At 45.7% G+C, this 19,386-nt stretch overlaps 1 protein-coding gene across 8 annotated transcripts in view; it reads right to left on the minus strand.

The window, feature by feature from the left end:
* Positions 1–19,386, minus strand: part of MYOF (myoferlin) — a 187,964-nt gene that overhangs the window by 115,430 nt on the left and 53,148 nt on the right. For all 8 annotated transcript variants that reach the window (XM_044297273.1, XM_044297274.1, XM_044297272.1 and 5 more), the window contains exons 4-5: positions 11,593–11,701; positions 10,146–10,236 (exon numbers count right to left, since the gene is read on the minus strand). In XM_044297273.1, coding sequence (XP_044153208.1) covers positions 10,146–10,236; positions 11,593–11,701 — 200 coding nt within the window. The remainder of the gene's footprint in view (positions 1–10,145; positions 10,237–11,592; positions 11,702–19,386) is intronic.

The raw sequence follows: 19,386 nt of genomic DNA on the forward strand, positions 1-19,386 counted from the left end.
GCCCCCATCTTGGCTTATGCCGATTTTGATAAACCATTCATCTTGGCTACTGATGGCAGCCTCTACGGACTTGGGGCAGTCCTGTCGCAGGTACAAGATGGACATGAGAGGGTGATCTATTATGTCAGTAGATCCTTGCGAGATACGGAGCGAAACCCCCATAACTACAGTTCCTTCCGGCTGGAACTCCTTGCCCTGGTGTGGGCTATGACGGAGAAATTTGCAGGATATCTGACAGGAGCTAAGATCTTCGTACGGACGGATAACAATCCCCTGGCCCATCTGGGTACTGCCAAGTTGGGAGCCCTGGAGCAACGCTGGGCGGCTCGCCTCGCAAAGTATGACTTCTCAATTCGCTACCGCTCCGCTACAGAGAACACTAATGCTGATGGTCTCTCGAGGGTTACTTTTGAAACTCCAGTAGGGGATATGGATGAACAAAAGGAAGAAGATGAAACTCCTGACTTCCGCAAGTTCGCTCCCCCAACAGTCGCGGCCCAGACAAGTGGGGAGGCCCGTAAGCTACCCAAAGCATTGGGGAGAACTAATGAAGAATGGGGCAGATTACAAGATGAAGACATTGGACTGCAGCAAATGAAAAGCTGGGTAACCCAGTGCAGGAAACCCAACAAAGAAGAAAGGACTGATCTGGATGCCGAGATGAAGTCCGTTCTACATCAATGGGACAGACTGGAAGTGCATGGAGCCGTTTTGTTCCGCAAGTGGCAACAGCCTGCCGACCTAGAGGCGAGGTGGCAGGTAGTGATACCCAGAAGAATGGCACGGGAGATAGCCAAAGAGGCTCATGAGTTTGGAGCTCACTTCGGGCCAGTCAAGACATACCAGTGGCTGCAGCGTTATGTGTATTGTCCGCGACTGGAGGCCACAGTTGAAGAAGTTTGCCGACAGTGTCGAGTGTGTGAACTCACGAAGAGTACAGAACAGAGAGCACCCCTACAGTCCATCCAGACCACAGAACCGCTGGAAGTGTTGATGATAGACTATCTTCTTGTGGGACAATCGTCAAGAGGTCCACAGTATTGCCTGGTCATGATCGACCACTTCTCCAAGTTTGCAGTAGTCACCCCAACTCGGGACCAGACGGCCGAGTCCGCTGCACGAGCCATTTGTCAAGACTTCATTCGGGTCTATGGGTGTCCAAAGCGGATCCATTCAGATCAAGGGGCGTGCTTTCAAGGAAAAGTGATTGAAGAGCTACATCGACTGTACGGCATTGAAAAATCCAGGACAACTCCTTATCATCCCCAAGGAAACGGAGCCTGTGAGCGCTTTAACCGCACATTGCTGCAAATGCTGAGGACGCTAGAGGAAGACAAGAGGGCACACTGGCCTGACTACCTGCCAGAATTAGTCTGGGCTTACAATAATCGTGTCCACACCACCACCGGTTACACCCCATACATGTTACTGTTCGGTAGGGCTGGTCGAGAGATCGTGGAATTAAACCTAGAACAGCCAGAAGACCTAATAGAGCGATCAACCACCTCATGGGTGAAAGAACACCGTCGGCGTCTCCAGACCATTCGCCGGTTGGCAGGTCAGCGGTTACAGGAGAGAGCTCATACAGACCGTCCTCCAGTTCAGGAGGTTCCATTGCAGCCTGGGGATCGGGTACTGGTACGAGAGAAACGTCCCAGAGGCAAGTTGAGTGAGCGTTGGGAAGTACAGCCGTATAAAGTGATCAAGAGAGTGTACCCTAATGGTCCGGTCTACGAAGTGCAGGTTGAGAATGAGGAATTTGCTTCACGGACTCTACATAGGAATATGTTACGGCCATGCCGGTCCAAAGATCCCGCACCTGTTCAGAGGACACCTCCTCCTGCCCCATACTCAGAACTTGTTATCTCTGATGGAGATTATGGTGAAGACTGGTGGACTGCTCCCAACACTGAAGAAGCCTCCCAGGTTACAGGTGATGAAGGCACTGTCACAGAACCATTGCCAGCCCGTAATGGAGAGGGGCCCTCGGACACACCCGAACCTCCTATTGTGGTGGATGAATCCAGACTGGCAGTTCCTAGTGGAGAGAGTCAGGTCGTAACAGATAGCCAGGACCTCCGGAGATCCAGTAGGCTTACTGCAGGGGTTCCACCAAACAGGTACGCTGCTGATGAGTTCATTTGGTCCACCTGTATGTATTGTGGACAATGTTGTACTGCTGTATAAAAAGTTACATTAACCATTATTTCTATGGACTATATAGCAAGGCCGAGGACGGCCACCTTTAAGTGGGGAGGCATGTAAGAGGCAGCCCTGATCATCCAGCAACATTTCCAACACATATAATATAGCAGACTGTCATGTTTCCCTCCAGCCACCAGAGGCCACTGTGGCTGAGTAGGACAGTGAGAGGAGTTGTTTCCAGAGGACAAGGAGTTAAGTGTTTTTCCCGGGCAGAGCAGAGAGCCTGGGCTGAAGGTGTCTGAGTACACAGGAAGAAGGACGCTGTGCACTGAGAGGGAGATCCACAGGGAAGATTAGAGTGATTTCTCCCTGCCTGCGTGTGTTTGCTCTCTGACTGAGCTGATGTGTCCTGGTGTAGAAGAGAGACTGCTGTAGTGTGAGGCACTTACCAGAGGAACGGTGAGTGAATTCCAGGCCCTGCCTGATTACACGTCCAGAGCTGCTGATTATCTCTAACCAGAGTTACAGAGACTACAAAGAGAGGCCAGAGCTTAGCCACGCTGAAGCAAGCAAGCAAGCAAGCAAGCAAGCAACCAGATCGGGACCCAGACTGTACCTGCCTGCATGTGCGGACACCGAACTGTGAGTGCACTGATGCTAACCTGAGCTAGGACATAGTGGAATAGGATTTAGTTTAGTGCACCGTAGAGGTGCACCCCGGGTAGCGGGGACAGATAGGACTACCTAGAAGAGAGTAGCCTGCTATTGTCTGTACTTGTGTTTGCGATTCATTTGTGTTCTTTATGCAAATTTCCATCATCTTTATTGTGAATTCTCAAGCTGTTCATATTGTAAATCTGCTTCTCCGGCAGTTAGAGTTCTCTTTTAATAAAGCCGGTTTCTACTTCAGCCTCCTTGTCTGCTGCACTGTACTTGAGTCCTGCTCTACGGTCTCTTCCTCTGCTGACCGTTACATAGTCATGGCACGGAGCATACCTATTACACCCCACCCTGATCACTGTTAGCACCTCTCACCCAGTAAACCCAATACTCTGCACTGATGAGGGCCAATTACCCCGAAACAGCTGTCTGCAGACGAGGTGCTGGCTTATTTAATATCAAAGTCGTGTCTCAAGGCCTAGTTAAAGGGTGGAACATTGACTTATAGGATAGCTGCCTTACATCTGCTGGCATCAGAGGCAGAGCTTGTTAAGAGCTCATTTACATCTCTTTCTTCCCAGAACTCCAGAGGAGCATGAATGGCCTATAAGTCTCCTCACACCGATTAAGGTGCTCTCTCCCCAAGTAGAGATAGTACCCCCCAAATACTGTCCCTAGCACCTGCACACATTTGAGTGGCAGTGTTTTTGAAGAAAAGCAGCCAGCTTTTTTTTTTTATTTTTTATCTTAAACAACCCCTTTAGGTATCAAAAATAATACTATCATATAGAGCCCATATAACACTGCCATATATTTTCTACATAATATTGCCATTCAATGCCTGAAAACTACTGCTCTACAATACCTTAAAGGGGTTGTCCAGGTTCAGAGCTGAACCTGGACATATCCCCATTTTCACCCCGGCAGCCCCCCTGACATGAGCATCGGAGCAGTTCATGCTCCGATGCTCTCCTTTGCCCTGCGCTAAATTGCACAGGGCAAAGGCATTTTTCTGAGTTCTGGTGACATACCGGGCTCTCTATGGGGCTGACAGGCAGCCCGGTGACGTCACCGGCACTGATGGGCGGGATTTGGCTCTGCCCTAGCCAGTAAAACGGCTAGGGCAGAGCTAAAGCCCGCCCCTCAGAGCCGGTGACGTCACCGAACACACTGCCGGGCGGAAGTTACCGCCCGGCAGTGTGTTATTGAAAACACAAGAGCCTGTGCCCTGCGCGATCTAGCGCAGGGCACGGGAGCGCATCGGAGCATGAGATGCTCCGATGCCAGGCTCAGGAGGGCTGCCGGGGTGAAAATAACGGTATGTCCGGGTTCAGCTCTGAACCCGGACAACCCCTTTAATGAGTTAAATGGTAAAGTACCTGGTGAGCCAGAACAGGAGATTAACATGCTCCACTCTCTGGTTCCTGGTAGGCAAGTCCTTGGGGGTCTGGGCAAGTGTCCACAATTGACATTTGTTGAGAAAGGGGAGTAACTAAGCAGATATTTCCCACGTTATGAAGAACTGTCACCACTTAATAACAATGTGGCCAGTGTGTCGTAACAGGAAAAGTCAGACGATAAACATTTAAAAAGGAATTCATTGAAAAATGTCTAAGGCTACTTTCACACTTGCGCTTGATCGGATCTGTTCTGAACGGATCCGATCATATTAATGCAGACGGAGGCTCCGTTCAGTACGGATCCGTCTGCATTAATAACTTTGAAAAATTTCTAAGTGCGAAAGTAGCCTGAGCGGATCCGTTCAGACTTTCAATGTAAAGTCAATGGGGGACGGATCTGCTTGAAGATTGAGCCATATGGTGTCATCTTCAAGCGGATCCGTTCCCATTGACTTACATTGTAAGTCTGGACGGATCCGCACGCCTCCGCACGGCCAGGCGGACAGCTGAACGCTGCAAGCAGCGTTCAGTTGTCCGCCTGGCCGTGCGGAGCGGAGCCTGAACACCGCCAGACTGATGCAGTCTGAGCGGATCCGCATCCATTCAGACTGCATCAGGGCTGGACGGAAGCGTTCTGCTCCGCTCGTGAGCCCCTTCAAACGGAGCTCACGAGCGGACAGCAGAACGCTAGTGTGAAAGTAGCCTAAGTTGAAAACAGTGGCATACACAAATCTCATAGGGCCCCATGTGTGGTGTCCTCTCTATTTACTATGGGAGTTCTGAAAAGAGCCAAAGCGGGCATTCCCAGCTATTTCTGGAACTCCCATAAAAGTAAATGGAGAGAGCAACACTCTAAATTCACCCCTATGGGAGTTCTGGAAATGGCAGAGTCAGCACTCAGCTTTTTTTCAGCACTCCCATGAGTGCTGACTCTATTTCCAGAACTCCCATAGGGGTGAATTTAGAGTGTTGCTCTCTCCATTTACTTTTATGGGAGTTCCAGAAATAGCTGGGAATGCTTCATTTTGGAGGTCCTGTTCTAGACATATCTGTCATAGGGGTCATATCACTTGGATATGCCACCAATGTGTGAGATGCGACAACTCCATCAACTTCCTCTGGAATTTTAGCATGGCAGACAGTCTCACTTGACCCTCTCAGTCAGACCCTTTCAGTGGGCCTCCCTTTCGTGACTCAGTTAGAGAATCATGCATTACACTAATCCATGCAATGCTCTTCTTTGGGCTCAAGAGAACAATACAGCTGGCATGCTGATATCCCAATTCTATACCCGCTATTGTCATGAGGATTACCCTGCAGATGAAACATTCCCCAGCAATGGGTTACCCATCTATATAGGGGTTTTAGCTCTTTCTGCTGGATGCTACAGAACGGCAATGTTTTGCATTAGATGTTCAATGGCATAGTTCTGCTAAAATCAGAAAAGAAAAACTGAAACACATTTTTAAAGTGTTTTCTATAATTATTGAGTTTTTAAAGTGTTGCTTCAAAAAACATTTTTACGTTTTCTTCTTTCACGGCCACTCATGTAAGTATAATAAGAGTAAGCTCATTAAAGACCTGGAACATCTACCAGTTGACGAGTGAGGGCACAATTTGTCATTTCCAAAATATTTCCTCTTACGATTATGGAAAAAAATTTACAAAGACAGGAAAAAAGGTCCCTAGATGGGATAAAAGTACAATGCATCATTATAGCCATAGACAGAGCTACAACATTGTTATCTCGCTGTAAAATGCAGAGCCCGTTTCCTGCCTCTGGACGCCCTTTCACCACCTGCCATCTGTGGAACCGCCATACTATAGATTAACGCGGCATTACATGCATCTCATGACTTTCATTAGGAAAAAATAAAATTTGTTAATTTCTTGTGGTTGCTGAAAAGAACAATGCCTGAGACGGTCACACCGCCAGTAGTTTCAGCTAATGATTCCACACTTACTTTGAACTGGGTAAAGACCAAGATGGCTGACATTACAGCTCACATAGGGGTCATCTTTCATCTTCCCCCTGGATAAAAGTTTAACAGTGTTTTTTGGGAGGAGATTTTTCTGCAGGTTTTTCAGCCAAAGCCAAAAGTGCATTTGAAAAGAATTGGAAATATATAAAAGGAAGGATTTAAACTTTTTTCTGGATCCACTTTAAAACCCTATCCTAAAAACCAAACAAAAAACTCAGTGAGGCTACCGTTACAGAGGGTATCCATCATATCAAGGATTCAATTAAGGATTCAGTCACACAATAAAGCCTAATCCAGCATCAATGGCAAATAAATCCCACTAATTTATATTCCAAATAATCCCCCAATGAATATTCTAATCTGGGTCACAATCAAGAGTCTTGCTTCATCCTAAATCTTGGGGTATTTGAAGCCCCCTGGTAATGCCCTCAACACAAAAACAAGCTGGGGGAATTTATCATGAGAGGAAAATTTGAAGTCAGTTTTGCTGTAGTCTATGCCACATTGATCAAATGTCTCACGTTACTTTATAAATATGTCCTATGCTTAGACCTAACACTTGCCTAGAGAAGCTTCTCCAGTTTTCCTACTCAGTCCTCCTTTGATTTGAGATTGCCACTTTTTGAGACTTAAAAAATTAATTAAAAAAATCTCAATGATAAATCTTGAGTGAAGCCCACTTTTCCAGCCTCATTACAAAACTGGAGTAGAAAAAAAAAAAGTAGAAAAATTTAGCACAAGTGCAAAAGCCCTATTTTTGTGACTTTTTGATACCAGAATTCTAGAGTGAAGGTATGATAAATTAGGGCCACTGTTTTTTAGATTAGCATAATCATTACCTTCCCTTTATGATCTTTTTGGTGGGACAGACCATGGGGGGGTGGGAGGGGCGAAGGTTAATAATAATTAAAAAAAAAAAGAAGAAAAAAAAGGACTATTGGCATGTGGAAGAGACGGGACAACCAATTTAAAAAAACACAACACACAGAAAAACCAGGAAATATGGACAGGGTGAAGAAAACCCCTTTATGACTATACTCTCTAAAATGTCTAGGAGGCTCCAAGAAAAAAAAAGAAAAAAGGACTTCCAAGCCTTCCGAAAGGTCCCGGCAAGCAACCCTAACCCTAAGTTCACACTTGAGCGTTTTACAGCGCGTTCCTACGCGCTGTAAAACGCGCAACACATGAAAACCAATGCTTCCCTATGGGGCTGGTTCACATTTTCGCGTTTTACAGCGCGTTTGAACGCGCTGTAAAACGCCCGACGCTCAAACAAGTACAGGAGCTTTTTTTGGCGCGTTTGACGCGCGTTTGGGCCATAGACTCTTTGGACAACACTGCTGTCAATCACCCAAACGTGCGTCAAACGCGCGTTTACTATTACAAAAAACGCGCATAAAAACGCGCGACAGAAACGCGCGTTTGAGAAACGCTTAGGTGTGAAACCAGGGTAACTCTGCACAGCAGCCCTGTGGCTCAATGGTTAGCACTGGTGCCTTGGGTTCAAATCAAGGACAACATCTGCATGGAGTCTGTGTGCGGGATTTTCTCCAGGTTCTCCAGTTTCCTCCAAAACAACAAAGACATACTGATAGGGAACTGGAAAGTAAGTAATGACATGTCTGTAAAGCGCTGCGGAATACGTTGGTGCTATATACCGCAAGTAAAAAAAGTCACTGGCCCCAGACTGCAAATCCATAGAAAAAAAAAAGTGGCCAACATCCTCGTAGAAAATTTTTAACCAAAAATGTATTCGGTCAAAGTTAAATACATAATGAATTTCCATGGATATGCTAACGTGTTTCAAGCCAAAGGGGCTCTTCATTCGGATACGGACCAGAGGGCGGCATCACAAAAAGCACATTTTTTGCACCACTTTTGCCACCAAACATAATGAAAAAGCCTGAAGGAAACCTCTGCAGAATGAACCCTTTAACACACCGTTTTGTATGAATCAGTACTCATACAACAATCTGTTTTTTCGCAAATGCACAGAACAAAGTTTCATATATTTGAAATGCCTGAGCGCCGGGAGCAGGGAGCGATCACTAGACAGGATAAATGAGTCACTAAACCGCGGCTGTACCTACAGAATGACTGCTCCAGGCCATCAACTCACATACTGCTTTATGGCCCGGCAGCCGCATGACCTTGTAAGCACACAATAAAATGAACAAAACAAGCCAACACAAGAACAAGTTAGTGGTGGTGAGATTTCCTGCCCGCCCATACAGTAACACCAAGAATAATAGACCATCTGACTACTATTCCATGCACAAGATCAGGGTGTAGATATAAAGAAGTGCAGAGATGCCCTGATGCTTGAGAGGCCCAAGGAAGACACCATGGGACATGGCAGGTGGGGGCTCTGGTCAATTGCCTTGGTTTGGCCGTAGAGGAGAGGCACACAAGAATCATGTTCTTCACCTGTACTGCCACAACAGTGGAAATGTTCATTAAATTACTGCCGCATAGCCACAGTCTAAAACGCATGTCTAATACTTGAGCTTTAAGGGGTTGTGCAGTGTTAATATTGATGATGACTATCCTGAGAATAGGTCAATATCAGATTGGTGGGGGGTGGACTACAAGCCCCCCCCCCAATGATCAGCTGTCTCAAGAGGCAGTGGAGCTGGTTCTAGCACTACTTCCTCTTCAAAGTTACTTACGCTCTGTCTCCTTTGCAGTGGCGTGTCATTACAATGGGATGAAGCAGTGCGGATGACTCGTAGGTAGTCCTGAAGCAGAAGCAGCGCTCGCACTAATGCTGCTAACTCTTCTAACAGCTGATCACGGGGGTGCTGGGAGTCAAACCCCCCACTGATCTGATATTGATGACCTATCCTAAGGATAGGCCATCAATATTAAAATCACTGCACATCAACGTTAAGCATGTCTAGAATGGCGTGTCGCAAAACAGGCTTGTTTTTAAAGGGTCACTGAGCTTTCAATATGTCATAGCGACCTAGGAAAGGATTTGATCTGTGGAGGTCCGAGCGCTGAGATCTCCACCGATCACTAGAAGGAGGAGAGGGAAGCGCTGGCAGGTCCATATACTCTCCAGTCCATCTAACTTCATTTTCTGCAGAGGGAAGAGTGCGCTATGTGAGCACTTTGTCTCCTTATTCTAGCGATCAGTATGGGGGGGGGAGGAGAGGTGTTCAGCAATCAAAGCCTAACTGATCAAAACCTTTGATACTTTGCTATGACAGATCAAGAGTTTTGTCAAAGAAAATTCCCACATTTTTGGCAGTGCGGCTTGTACAGGTCTCCATGAGCTTTAGTCTACTGTCACACTAGCGTTTTGGCTTTCCGTTTACAAGATCCGTTCAGGGCTCTCACAAGCGGTCCAAAACAGATCAGTTTGCATTCTAATGCATTCTGAATGGGAATGGATCCGCTCAGAATGCCTCAGTTCAGTCTCCATTCCACTTTGGAGGCGGACACCAAAACGCTGCTTGCGTCTGTCTGACGAAACTGAGCCAAACGGATGCGTTCTGACACACAATGCAAATCAATGGGGACAGAACCGTTTTCTCTGACGCAATCTGACCAAATAGAAAACGGATCAGTCTTGGTCATGTTAAAGATAATACAAACGGATCTGTTCTGAACGGATGCAGACGGTTGTATTATCTGAATGGATCCGTCTGTGCAGATCCATGACAGTTCCGCCCCAAACGCGAGTGTACTTGTACAAGTCGTGTGGCCCACAACCACATGCAGTCTTGCTGCGTGACGCTACCACATCGTGTACAGGCACCCTTATATACTTCCGGAATACATCTGATAATCTGATCTCATCCGTTACCTTTGATGTTAGATAAAAGGAATGTTACTGGATAATTCAGGGGCTGCGCCCCCTGTTGGCTCAGTGATTGACACTTGGCATCCAGTATCAATATAAAAGGGTGAATAGAATAATCAGGAATCTATAATAGAAGAGCAATCACTGTACCTGCATCTGTTGGCACATTTGTCCCTCCTGGGTCATTTGGATTGCTGTTGGATGCCGGAGGTTCATAGGAGACTATTAAATCAATAGTGGCCTGCAAAGGAACAGAATGACAATGTGATTAACAAAAGTCCTGGTAATGACAACCATCAGGATTCCACAAAACATCTACTACCCCTTCTATACTCTTCACATTATAATATCTACCTGAGGACTTCTCACTCTCCTGACACGCCTGTTTTAGTAACTACTTATTTTTCCCATAAAATAAGAATTTTGGAGGATCTTTTCTTAAAACTGGTGTCGTTCCTGTTGCTCTTTGTATTCCTTCTGGAAATATAGAATTAAATTGACAACTGGGCGTTACCGTTCCCTTTAGTCAATGGGTGTGTCCTTGCATGATTTGGCACGGTCCACATTCAGTACAATCAGTGTCGGACTGTGCGAGGACACCCCCCATTGACAAAGAAAATGGTAACACCCAATTGCAAATTTGTTCATATACTTCCAAGAGGAATAACAGAGGTAACCGTACAATGTAGAACTCCAAGTATAAATCCAATAGCATTGTCATTTTATCGGGAATGTAAGTATTTCATAAGAGACCTGTGAGGAGAGCAGACAGATCAGCTTTAGACTGGTTTAAAGGGGTATTCCGTTTGTGACAGGTTATCCTCTATCCACAGGTTAAGGGATAAGGGTAATAACAATTAGATCGATAGGGGTCCTTCTGCTGGGATCCCCACCAATCATGAGAATGCAGACCCCGATCCCCTCAGGGACCTCGAAATAAACGGAGCGGCAGGTCGAGCATGTGCTTTGCTGCGCTATTCATCTCTATGGGAGTTCAAGCAGAGTACAGAGCTCGGCCATTTCAAAGAAACCCCATAGAAATGACTGGAGCGGCAGAGCACATGCTCAACCTGCTGCTCAGTTCATGTCGGGGGTCTATAATGGGTACGGGGTCCTCATTCTCGCGATAGGTGGGGGTCCCAGCAGGAGGAACCCCGCCAATCCAATAGTTATCTGCTATCCTGTTCATAGGGGGAAAACTTCTCACAACCAGAAAACCCTTTAATGCCGCTCCTGTGTGAATGGCCCGCAAAAATTCAAGCAGGTTCACAAGGGGTGGGTGCACGCTGGGAACGGCTCTCTGGATTTCTGTTTCTCTTGTGTGATCCGTTACCAGTTTTTCTATAAGAATCTGCATGTGGGACCCTGGCCTTAAAAGTTCCCCCCCCCCCTTTTTTTTTTTTTTTTTTTTTTTTTTTTAAGAGACAACATTTTAGGTTCAGCTCACAAGCCTCTCTTTTTGCAAAAACAAGGAACAGATACAAAAAAGAAGTAGTAATCATTCCTTCTTCCTTTTTACGGTTCTTCCCTTTAGGATCAGCTCCCGGGAGAATAAACACCTCAAAGCCTGCACCATGTGAACCTAACCCAAACTTACCCCAGTGGGCTGCCCCTTGTCAGTCATCAGAGCCAAGCCTTTAAAGGGAAGGGAACGACCTGCTCCTCCAACAAGTTCCTTCAGTGATATAGTTGTGTTGCCAATCAACCTGATGACACAAATCAAATACGTTTAAGGAAAATATTCATTGTTCTCCACATTGTACCGAAGTTAATGTTTCTTTTCCCAAAAATGAAAAGATTTTCATTAGCCAGTTATGCATTCCATCATAGAATTGCGTTATGGTCCGTGGTAACGGAATCCATAACGCAATTCACTTTTAACCAACAAATGAAGTGTCAACTAATGTCATAAGCAGAAATTGGCTTATCGCTAATCACTGGTAACACATCACTGGTACAGATGCTGTTCATAGAAGGTAGAAAAGGCAGAGATCCAAATGTATAAATTACAGGTTTTACTGAATCTTTTCCCACAATGCCATCTCCTGCTCTATAACACGGTGCTGTCAGATTGCATTTTTTGGCGACAGGCCCTCTTGAAAGGATTTTTCCAGGATAAGAAAATTAATTACGGTATTATTATTATATAATAAAATAATAATCTGTAGAGCATTTGTGATCCGCCCTTCCTAAAGGTTTCAATGGTTTCCCCCACTCCACATTAATATGCGGTCTATAACCTACTCCCTTGCTGCTGCTGCTGCTGCTGCTGCTGCTGATCTCCAACACCAAGAGAAGGGAGGGAAAGAGCAGAGAGGCAACAGAGCATTAGCAGTGAAATCTGCAGGACAGCCAGCTATGTAGGGGAATTTCACAGACTCTACAACAGCAAAATTGTAGGAATCATTTCATGAAGGCCATTTGAAAAGTTGCTTAACTTTCCATTTAGGAAATGCAATATCACAGACCTGGGGGTATCTGGAATTGTGTTATGTAATGTATGGTTATGTCATGCCATTTATTCCAGCGGGGTAGTAATAGTTGCCAATGGTTGGCAGGAACAGGGCTAAACAAACACCCTGTCTCTCCCCTCTAGTAGTAGACTGGTCCTGCCTCCTGCCAGGAGGGGGAGCTCCAGTCTTGTGAGTCGAGGGAGTTCATGTTCTGATAGTGGGGGAGTGAGGAAGCACATATCAGAGCTCCCACTCCCAGGAACTGTATCTTATTCCCCTGTGAGACCAACACTCCAGAGGGAAACTCAGGAACCAGATATTCTTTTAGTGTGAGAACTTAATCCTGCATCAAGACAACACTTGAGAGACAAGACAGCAGAGTGATCAGCGAAATACAGCTCTACAGACACTGCTGCAAGGTGAAGGACAACAGCTCAGACACCACCACCTCCTAAACCATCGCTAGGCCAGACTAACATTAAGCCTGTACTACAATGGACACCTATATCCACAAGTGATTGCTAGTGCCAACCTATTGTCATCCACCCAGCCACCATACCTCCTTAAGAAAATGCACTTTATATTTATTGCTGCTGGATGTGCACTGAATACATTTACTTCTGACCTCATTCTTCAATCTACACTTCACTGCGACGTGCACCAAACCCCAGGAAGCAATGGCCTGAAGGACTAAACAGTGACAACACCTCATCAGGGCCACTACCACTCCCATCCTCTTCTCCGGCTCCTCAGGGGCTTGTTGCAGAAGCAAACAAATAGAAGTCAGTAACAGCTTTTTCAGAGTTTCTTGTTGCATTGCAAACATTAGATATTAAATAGTAAACCCTTCAGAAAAGGTTACAAAGTGCTTAAAATAAAATAAAAAAAATGAAGACCGCAGTTTGAGCAGAGGCTCAGATCGTGCTGAAGCAAGTCGAGTTTTCTTTGGAAATTAGTCTGGGAAATCAGCCAAAACTAACTAACTGTAGACACATAAAATATGGAGATCCTCAGAGCAGAAAGTAAAATACTTCAGTGACGGTGTGTACAAGGAAAGCTCCTCCGCACCAAGCCGATGCCACTGAACTCAAGGTCAACAAGACATAGCACATTCTTAGCTTACAAGCAAAAAGAGACAAAACAATAGTTTATCCGATAATCACTGTATGAAGACGACATCAGTATACAGTCACATGTCTATAGGCTTTATCCAAATACAGCAGGTGTACATGTATTCATTTATTAAATATTGCAGTGTGCCAAACACTATGGTACCTTCACAAAATGGACAAACATTTGGGGACAACTGTTCAAATTAGTGCAGAGGAATAAGTTAATGCTTGTGGGCCTCAATGCAACATTTGTTACAGGGCCCTCACCCTTCCTGCCATGTGCCTTTTATGATGCCGTGTCTCCCTGTGAGGCTGATAGGACTTTGGGATCTCTCAACCAACCAGGAATCCAATACGACTCCCATCTCTGCTCCACCTAAAGTACATCTGGGTTTACCCAATATTAGTCCAAGAGCTGCCATGAGCTTTATGGGTTGAGTTTCCAGTGCTAAGCAGCCAGACGTGGACTGCCACAAAATAGTGATACAAGTAGCATATATTTATTTCTCACAGATCCTAGAACTTATGGGTTTTCCTAAGCCAAGGGCCTTTCGCCACTGCCCAAACACTGGGTCTGGTACTGGAGCTTAGCCTCACTGATTTGAATGAAACAGATGTATAATCAGGCACGGCCACGTGGAGAAGAGCAGTGGAAGAAAGGGGCCTTCCTTACAATGCAGGTGGCATAAGTAATAAGGCCACAATGGAGGGATACAGATGTTCAGAACCAGTAGGCACCGCAAACACCAGCCCCAACACGTGTTTCGAGTTGTTCCTCAGGGGGACAGAGCTATCCTGGAGTTAGGATAGCAATGTTTTATTTGAGGAAACCCCTTTAAGAAGCATGTCAATGCACCCAAGTGGTAACCATGAAAAATAGAGTCCAATATGGGACAACTTCACTGACCGAGCTCTGACTAAAACTATATCAGATACTTCAGATAACTGAGCTCAGTTTTACTGCCAACATCTGTTCAAGACATCACTAATTTTGTCTTGATTTAATTAAAATTCCTGGCAAAAAAATTCCAGAATCTAATGGTATACTTTAGGGGTTTTAATAGTGAAGATGATAATAAAGGGAACCTGGCACCATGAAAGTGCAGTGCGATTATGTACACGGCTTGCTACAGAGCAGGAGGAGACGAGTAGATGAATAATAAATAATAATAATAAATAATAATATATATCTATATCTATGCAGGGAGCGGTCAGGCATTCACTGCGCCTGCGCCTAAGACAGACGCGCACGGCGCAGGCGCAAGAATTCATCCGCTGACTCAGAGGTAGGATCGCATTCCAGAGAAGATGGGCGGGTTGGAGGGACGCGCTGGGCAGCATTTTGTGAAGGTAGACCGAGCATCTAGGTGCTGAAAAGATGCCCGCATAGCACCTAGAGGCTCATTAGCATATCAATAAAAGTTTGTTTTTTATGGAAACGGCTGCACAAAAAGCTATTATATTAGGATTGTTTGGTAGAGCAGACACTAGCGGATCGCTAGTGTCTGACAGCTAATTTGTCAAAACGATGTGGTAGAAACCCTTTAAAAAAAAAAAAATTACAAAAAATGGTTAGTATTTTTGGTAAGTAGCGGGTGCTATGACAGGGAGCTGCAGTAGCGCCGCTTCCCATCATTGTACCCCTCAGATGCTGTGTTTATACATGATCGCTGAATCTGAGAGTAATCTAATACAGTATAAAATTACCAAAAAAATTAAATAAAAAAAAAAAAAAATCATACTTACCGCCTCCATTTGCTTGCGACTGTCTGGCCGCCACCACCTTGCTTGAAGATCCTGCGCGAAATCTCCCGTTGCCACGCATTAGATTTCGGCCGAGATCTTCAATCAAAATGGTGGCAGCCGACTCGTTGCAAGTAAGAGGCAAATTTTTTTTCCCCACAAAACTATTTGCTACCACGAAGCACGAGAAAATTTGGCTTCGCGCGGATCAAATTAGAAATGCGGATCGAATTCCACTTAGCTGGAATCGATTTGCTCATCTCCAATTATAATTTATTAATTTAAATCCCTGCCTGCTCTTTCGAAGCATGGGAGTCCATTGGGCAGTCCTATTAATGACTGAGGGCACTTGTACAGCGAAGGCCATCAATCCTTGATACCACCACCCACTGAACGCCCAAGGATAGAAAAAGCAAAGATATAAAACTTGTCCCAGAAAACTATACAATCAGTCTGCTCAGCTCCCCCTGCTCTATACCATGTTGTATGCAAATTTCACTGCATTTTATGGTGGCATTAATGGTCCATTCACACGTCCGCAATATGGGTCCGCATCTGTTCCGCAATTTTGTGGAACGGGTGCAGACCCATTCATTGTTAATGGGGCCGGAATGTGCTGTCCGGATCCGCACTTCCGCATCAGTGCGTCCGTTTCCGTGAAAAAAAATAGAACATGTCCTATTCTTATCCGCAATTGCGGACAAGATTAGGCATCTTTTATTTTAGTGCCGGCGATGTGCGGTCCGCAAATTGCGGAATGCCCATTGTCAGTGTCCGTGTTTTGCGGATTCGCAAAACACTTACGACGTGTGACTGGACCATAAACCAGCATGTCATGCCCCTTGGTCAGTGAAGTAAAACTCAGCCTAGACCAGTCTTCCTTGCCTGTGCAAGGCTCCATATCTCTCCAGACAAGTCTTTATACCAGGATTGCCTTGCCTTTCTCTCCCATAAAGGATTAGTTTGGGAAGGGGGGGCGAGAAGCCTTGAGCCGTCCAGAGCATATAGTCTGGTGACATGAACCAGCTCCAGGTATATTGAGTTGTCGAGTGCATTTCCTGCTAATATCTTGCTCAATATAAAATACATGCTGTACGTGAAGCATTGCTGACCACAGCAGGAAAGCTGCTCAGGATATTCTTACTGTACAGGAATGTTTAACGGAAATTTGTCAAGACTCGAACCAGATGATGGTGCTCGGCAACTGCATCACCACATTCCAGGAAATACATTTTTACCACTATGAAATGCTATGAAACACTACGATTGCAATATTTTAGGTAGTGAAATGGAGCCAGATGTAGCACACCTTTCAGCTGCCAGCGTGACTTCACTTCCTCACATTTAGAAAAGCTTCCCTATGACACTCGGGAGGACTCTGCATTTATTAGAACACAATTTGTGGTCCTCAGTCCTCATATTCTGTCCCAGACTTACAGACACAGGGGCATATTTATTAAGACGCTGGTCTTAATAACCCCTTTACCGGCCTCTACATAACTTCGTCTGATCCACCGCCACTTCTAAATGCATTTAGACTATTTTCTATGCCTAAACCAGGCGTAGAAAATGATGAATGAGACGGCCTGCTAGCCCGTCCGACACCCCCACTTTTTTTAGGCCTGGCATGAGCGGGGAAGCCGCAACATGGCATGCGAAAGAATCTGCGCCAGATAAATGACCCCTATAGTTTCCAACTGTGCCCATTAACAAGTACAACACAGATTGATGATGCACATTTACATCTGACCCCATGGTTTCTATCACTGGAGGGACTTTCCTTTCATCCAGGTAAGCTACATGCAACCCAACGTTGTTTGTTTCAGTGTCAGTTCATTTTTTTTTTTGCGGATAGGATGCGGACCCATTTATTTCAATGGGTCTGCAAAAAACGCAGACAGCACAGAAAGTGCTATCCACATTAATATGACCGTTCAGTTGCCCCGCAAAAAAAAAAAAAAAAAAAAAAAAAAAAAAAAAAAAGGTGCATGACTGGTGCCATACGGAACGTCATCCTTTTATTTGCAGATCCACAATTTGGGGACTGCAAAACACGTACGGTCATGTGCCTGTAGCCTTAAATTGCATTGCAGAAGGTCTTCCGTTTAGTATATTGTTGGCCGAACCTGCCAAGAACGGTGGGCTAATGTGTATGGGGAGTTCTGTGGTATGCTGTGGTAAAGAATGTGAACTGAATATATATTTTTTGCCAGAAGTGTCTGACAGCAGCTTTCTCCTCTCTCCCCATGGACAACATCTACACACTCAGCTGAATTGTACATGTGTGTGTGGAGGACGTCAAAAGAAATGCCGCGTTTCCCCGAAAATAAGCCCTAGCGCCATTTTGCAGGGTTTTTGGAGTAGGCTTAAAATAGAAGCCCTACTCCAAAAATAAGCCCTAGATACAGCCGTATTTTTTTAGCTATATAAAGGGAAGGTGGGGGAAACGTGCGGGCTGCAGCAGCTCAGGAGAACTCACTAACGCTGGGTTCAGACCTGAGCGTTCTGAAACCAGCGCTCTGTATGCGCGATTGTACGGGCGTTTACAATCGCGCATACAGAGACTGGCGTTCACACATTGTCGCGCGTTCCCGAATTTCTATGTGCGGGAACGCGCGACAAACGCCCAAAAAAAAGCTCAAGCACTTGTTTGAGCGTCGGGCGTTTTACAGCGCGATCGTACGCGCTGTAAAACGCCCAGGTGAGAACCATTCCCATAGGGAATCATTGGTTCTTGCCTGTTGTGCGTTAAAACGCTCAGGTGTGAACCCAGCCTTATGGCGCTCACTCCTGAGCTGCCATGAAACTGTGGGCGGGCAGCGCATGCTTCAGTGAATTGGCCTTCAGTGAAGCCGCCAGCGGGCGGGCTGGCAGCTTTACTAAATGCTAAATTATGCCGGCAGCCCGCGTTCCCCTTCACTTTCACATTGGGCGGGCTGGCGGCTTCTCTGTATGCCCTGTACTGCCGCCAGCCCGCACGTTCTTACTTTCATGAAGGAGGATCTTCTCCTCTCTGCTGCCTGGAGGAGCTCCCTACATCTCTCCCGTGCTGTATCTGATCTCCCTGGTACCGTAGATTGCTGCCCAGGTCCCTTGGGCAAGGACAGCTTAGGGGCAATATACGGTACCAGAATTAAAAATGTGTTGCAAATATGACTATAACCCCCCTCATCCATAGAAATGCACCCATGTACTGCAGTATATGGGTGCATTCCTATGGATGAGGGGCGTTAGTCATATTTAATATAAACACTGTCCAGGGACTGTTCTGTAATGGGCATGTGTCTATATAAAATGTTCATGGAGCCAAAATAAGCCCCACCCCAATAATAAGCCCTAACCCTTTTTTCGGAGAAAAAAAATAATATAAGACCCCGTCTTATTTTCTGGGAAACACGGTAGCTGTCAGGCAAACAATTGTTCAGCTGTTGAATGTGTATGGTCACTCTGCCAACTCAAAAGGGGCTTTCCAGGGGTAGTATATTGATGGTCTATCCTCTGGATAGGTCATCAGTATCAGATCGTTAGTTGTCCTTCTCCTGGCACTCCTGACAATGAACTGTTTGAAGAGGCAGCGGTGCTCCAGTGAGTCCTGCAGCCTCTTACTCAATGGGCCTGGGCTGCAATACCAAACACAGCCACTCTACAATGCATGGCACTGTGCTTGGTAAGCGATGATGAGGCTGCAGCGCACACCGGAGTCTCTTGGCCTCGACAAACAGCTGAAATCTCTATTGATCCAATATTGATTACATATCCTGAGGACAGGTCATCAATATTGTACTCCTAGAAAACCCATTTAAGGTCTGAATGATGCTCGTGGTTGAGTAGGAAACTACTAAAGTGCACCAACCTGTACCCACAAGCTTGACGGCCACATTGAAAGCTGTGTCATGCTACTTCCTTGTACTAAAAGTATGAGCCATATATCCCTCCTCTGCCCTTACACCAAGCTATACTACATCTGAAGACCAAACGTTCAGTGTTCACTGTTGATTATAAGGCAAAGGTTCCTCAGAATGTTCTGCAACTTTTGTTAGGGTTCTGTAGAGGACAACAGGTGCAAGTGCCAATCCCATAGTC

This window comes from Bufo gargarizans, chromosome 6 (assembly GCF_014858855.1).
Source record: "Bufo gargarizans isolate SCDJY-AF-19 chromosome 6, ASM1485885v1, whole genome shotgun sequence".
Classification (NCBI taxonomy): domain Eukaryota; kingdom Metazoa; phylum Chordata; class Amphibia; order Anura; family Bufonidae; genus Bufo; species Bufo gargarizans.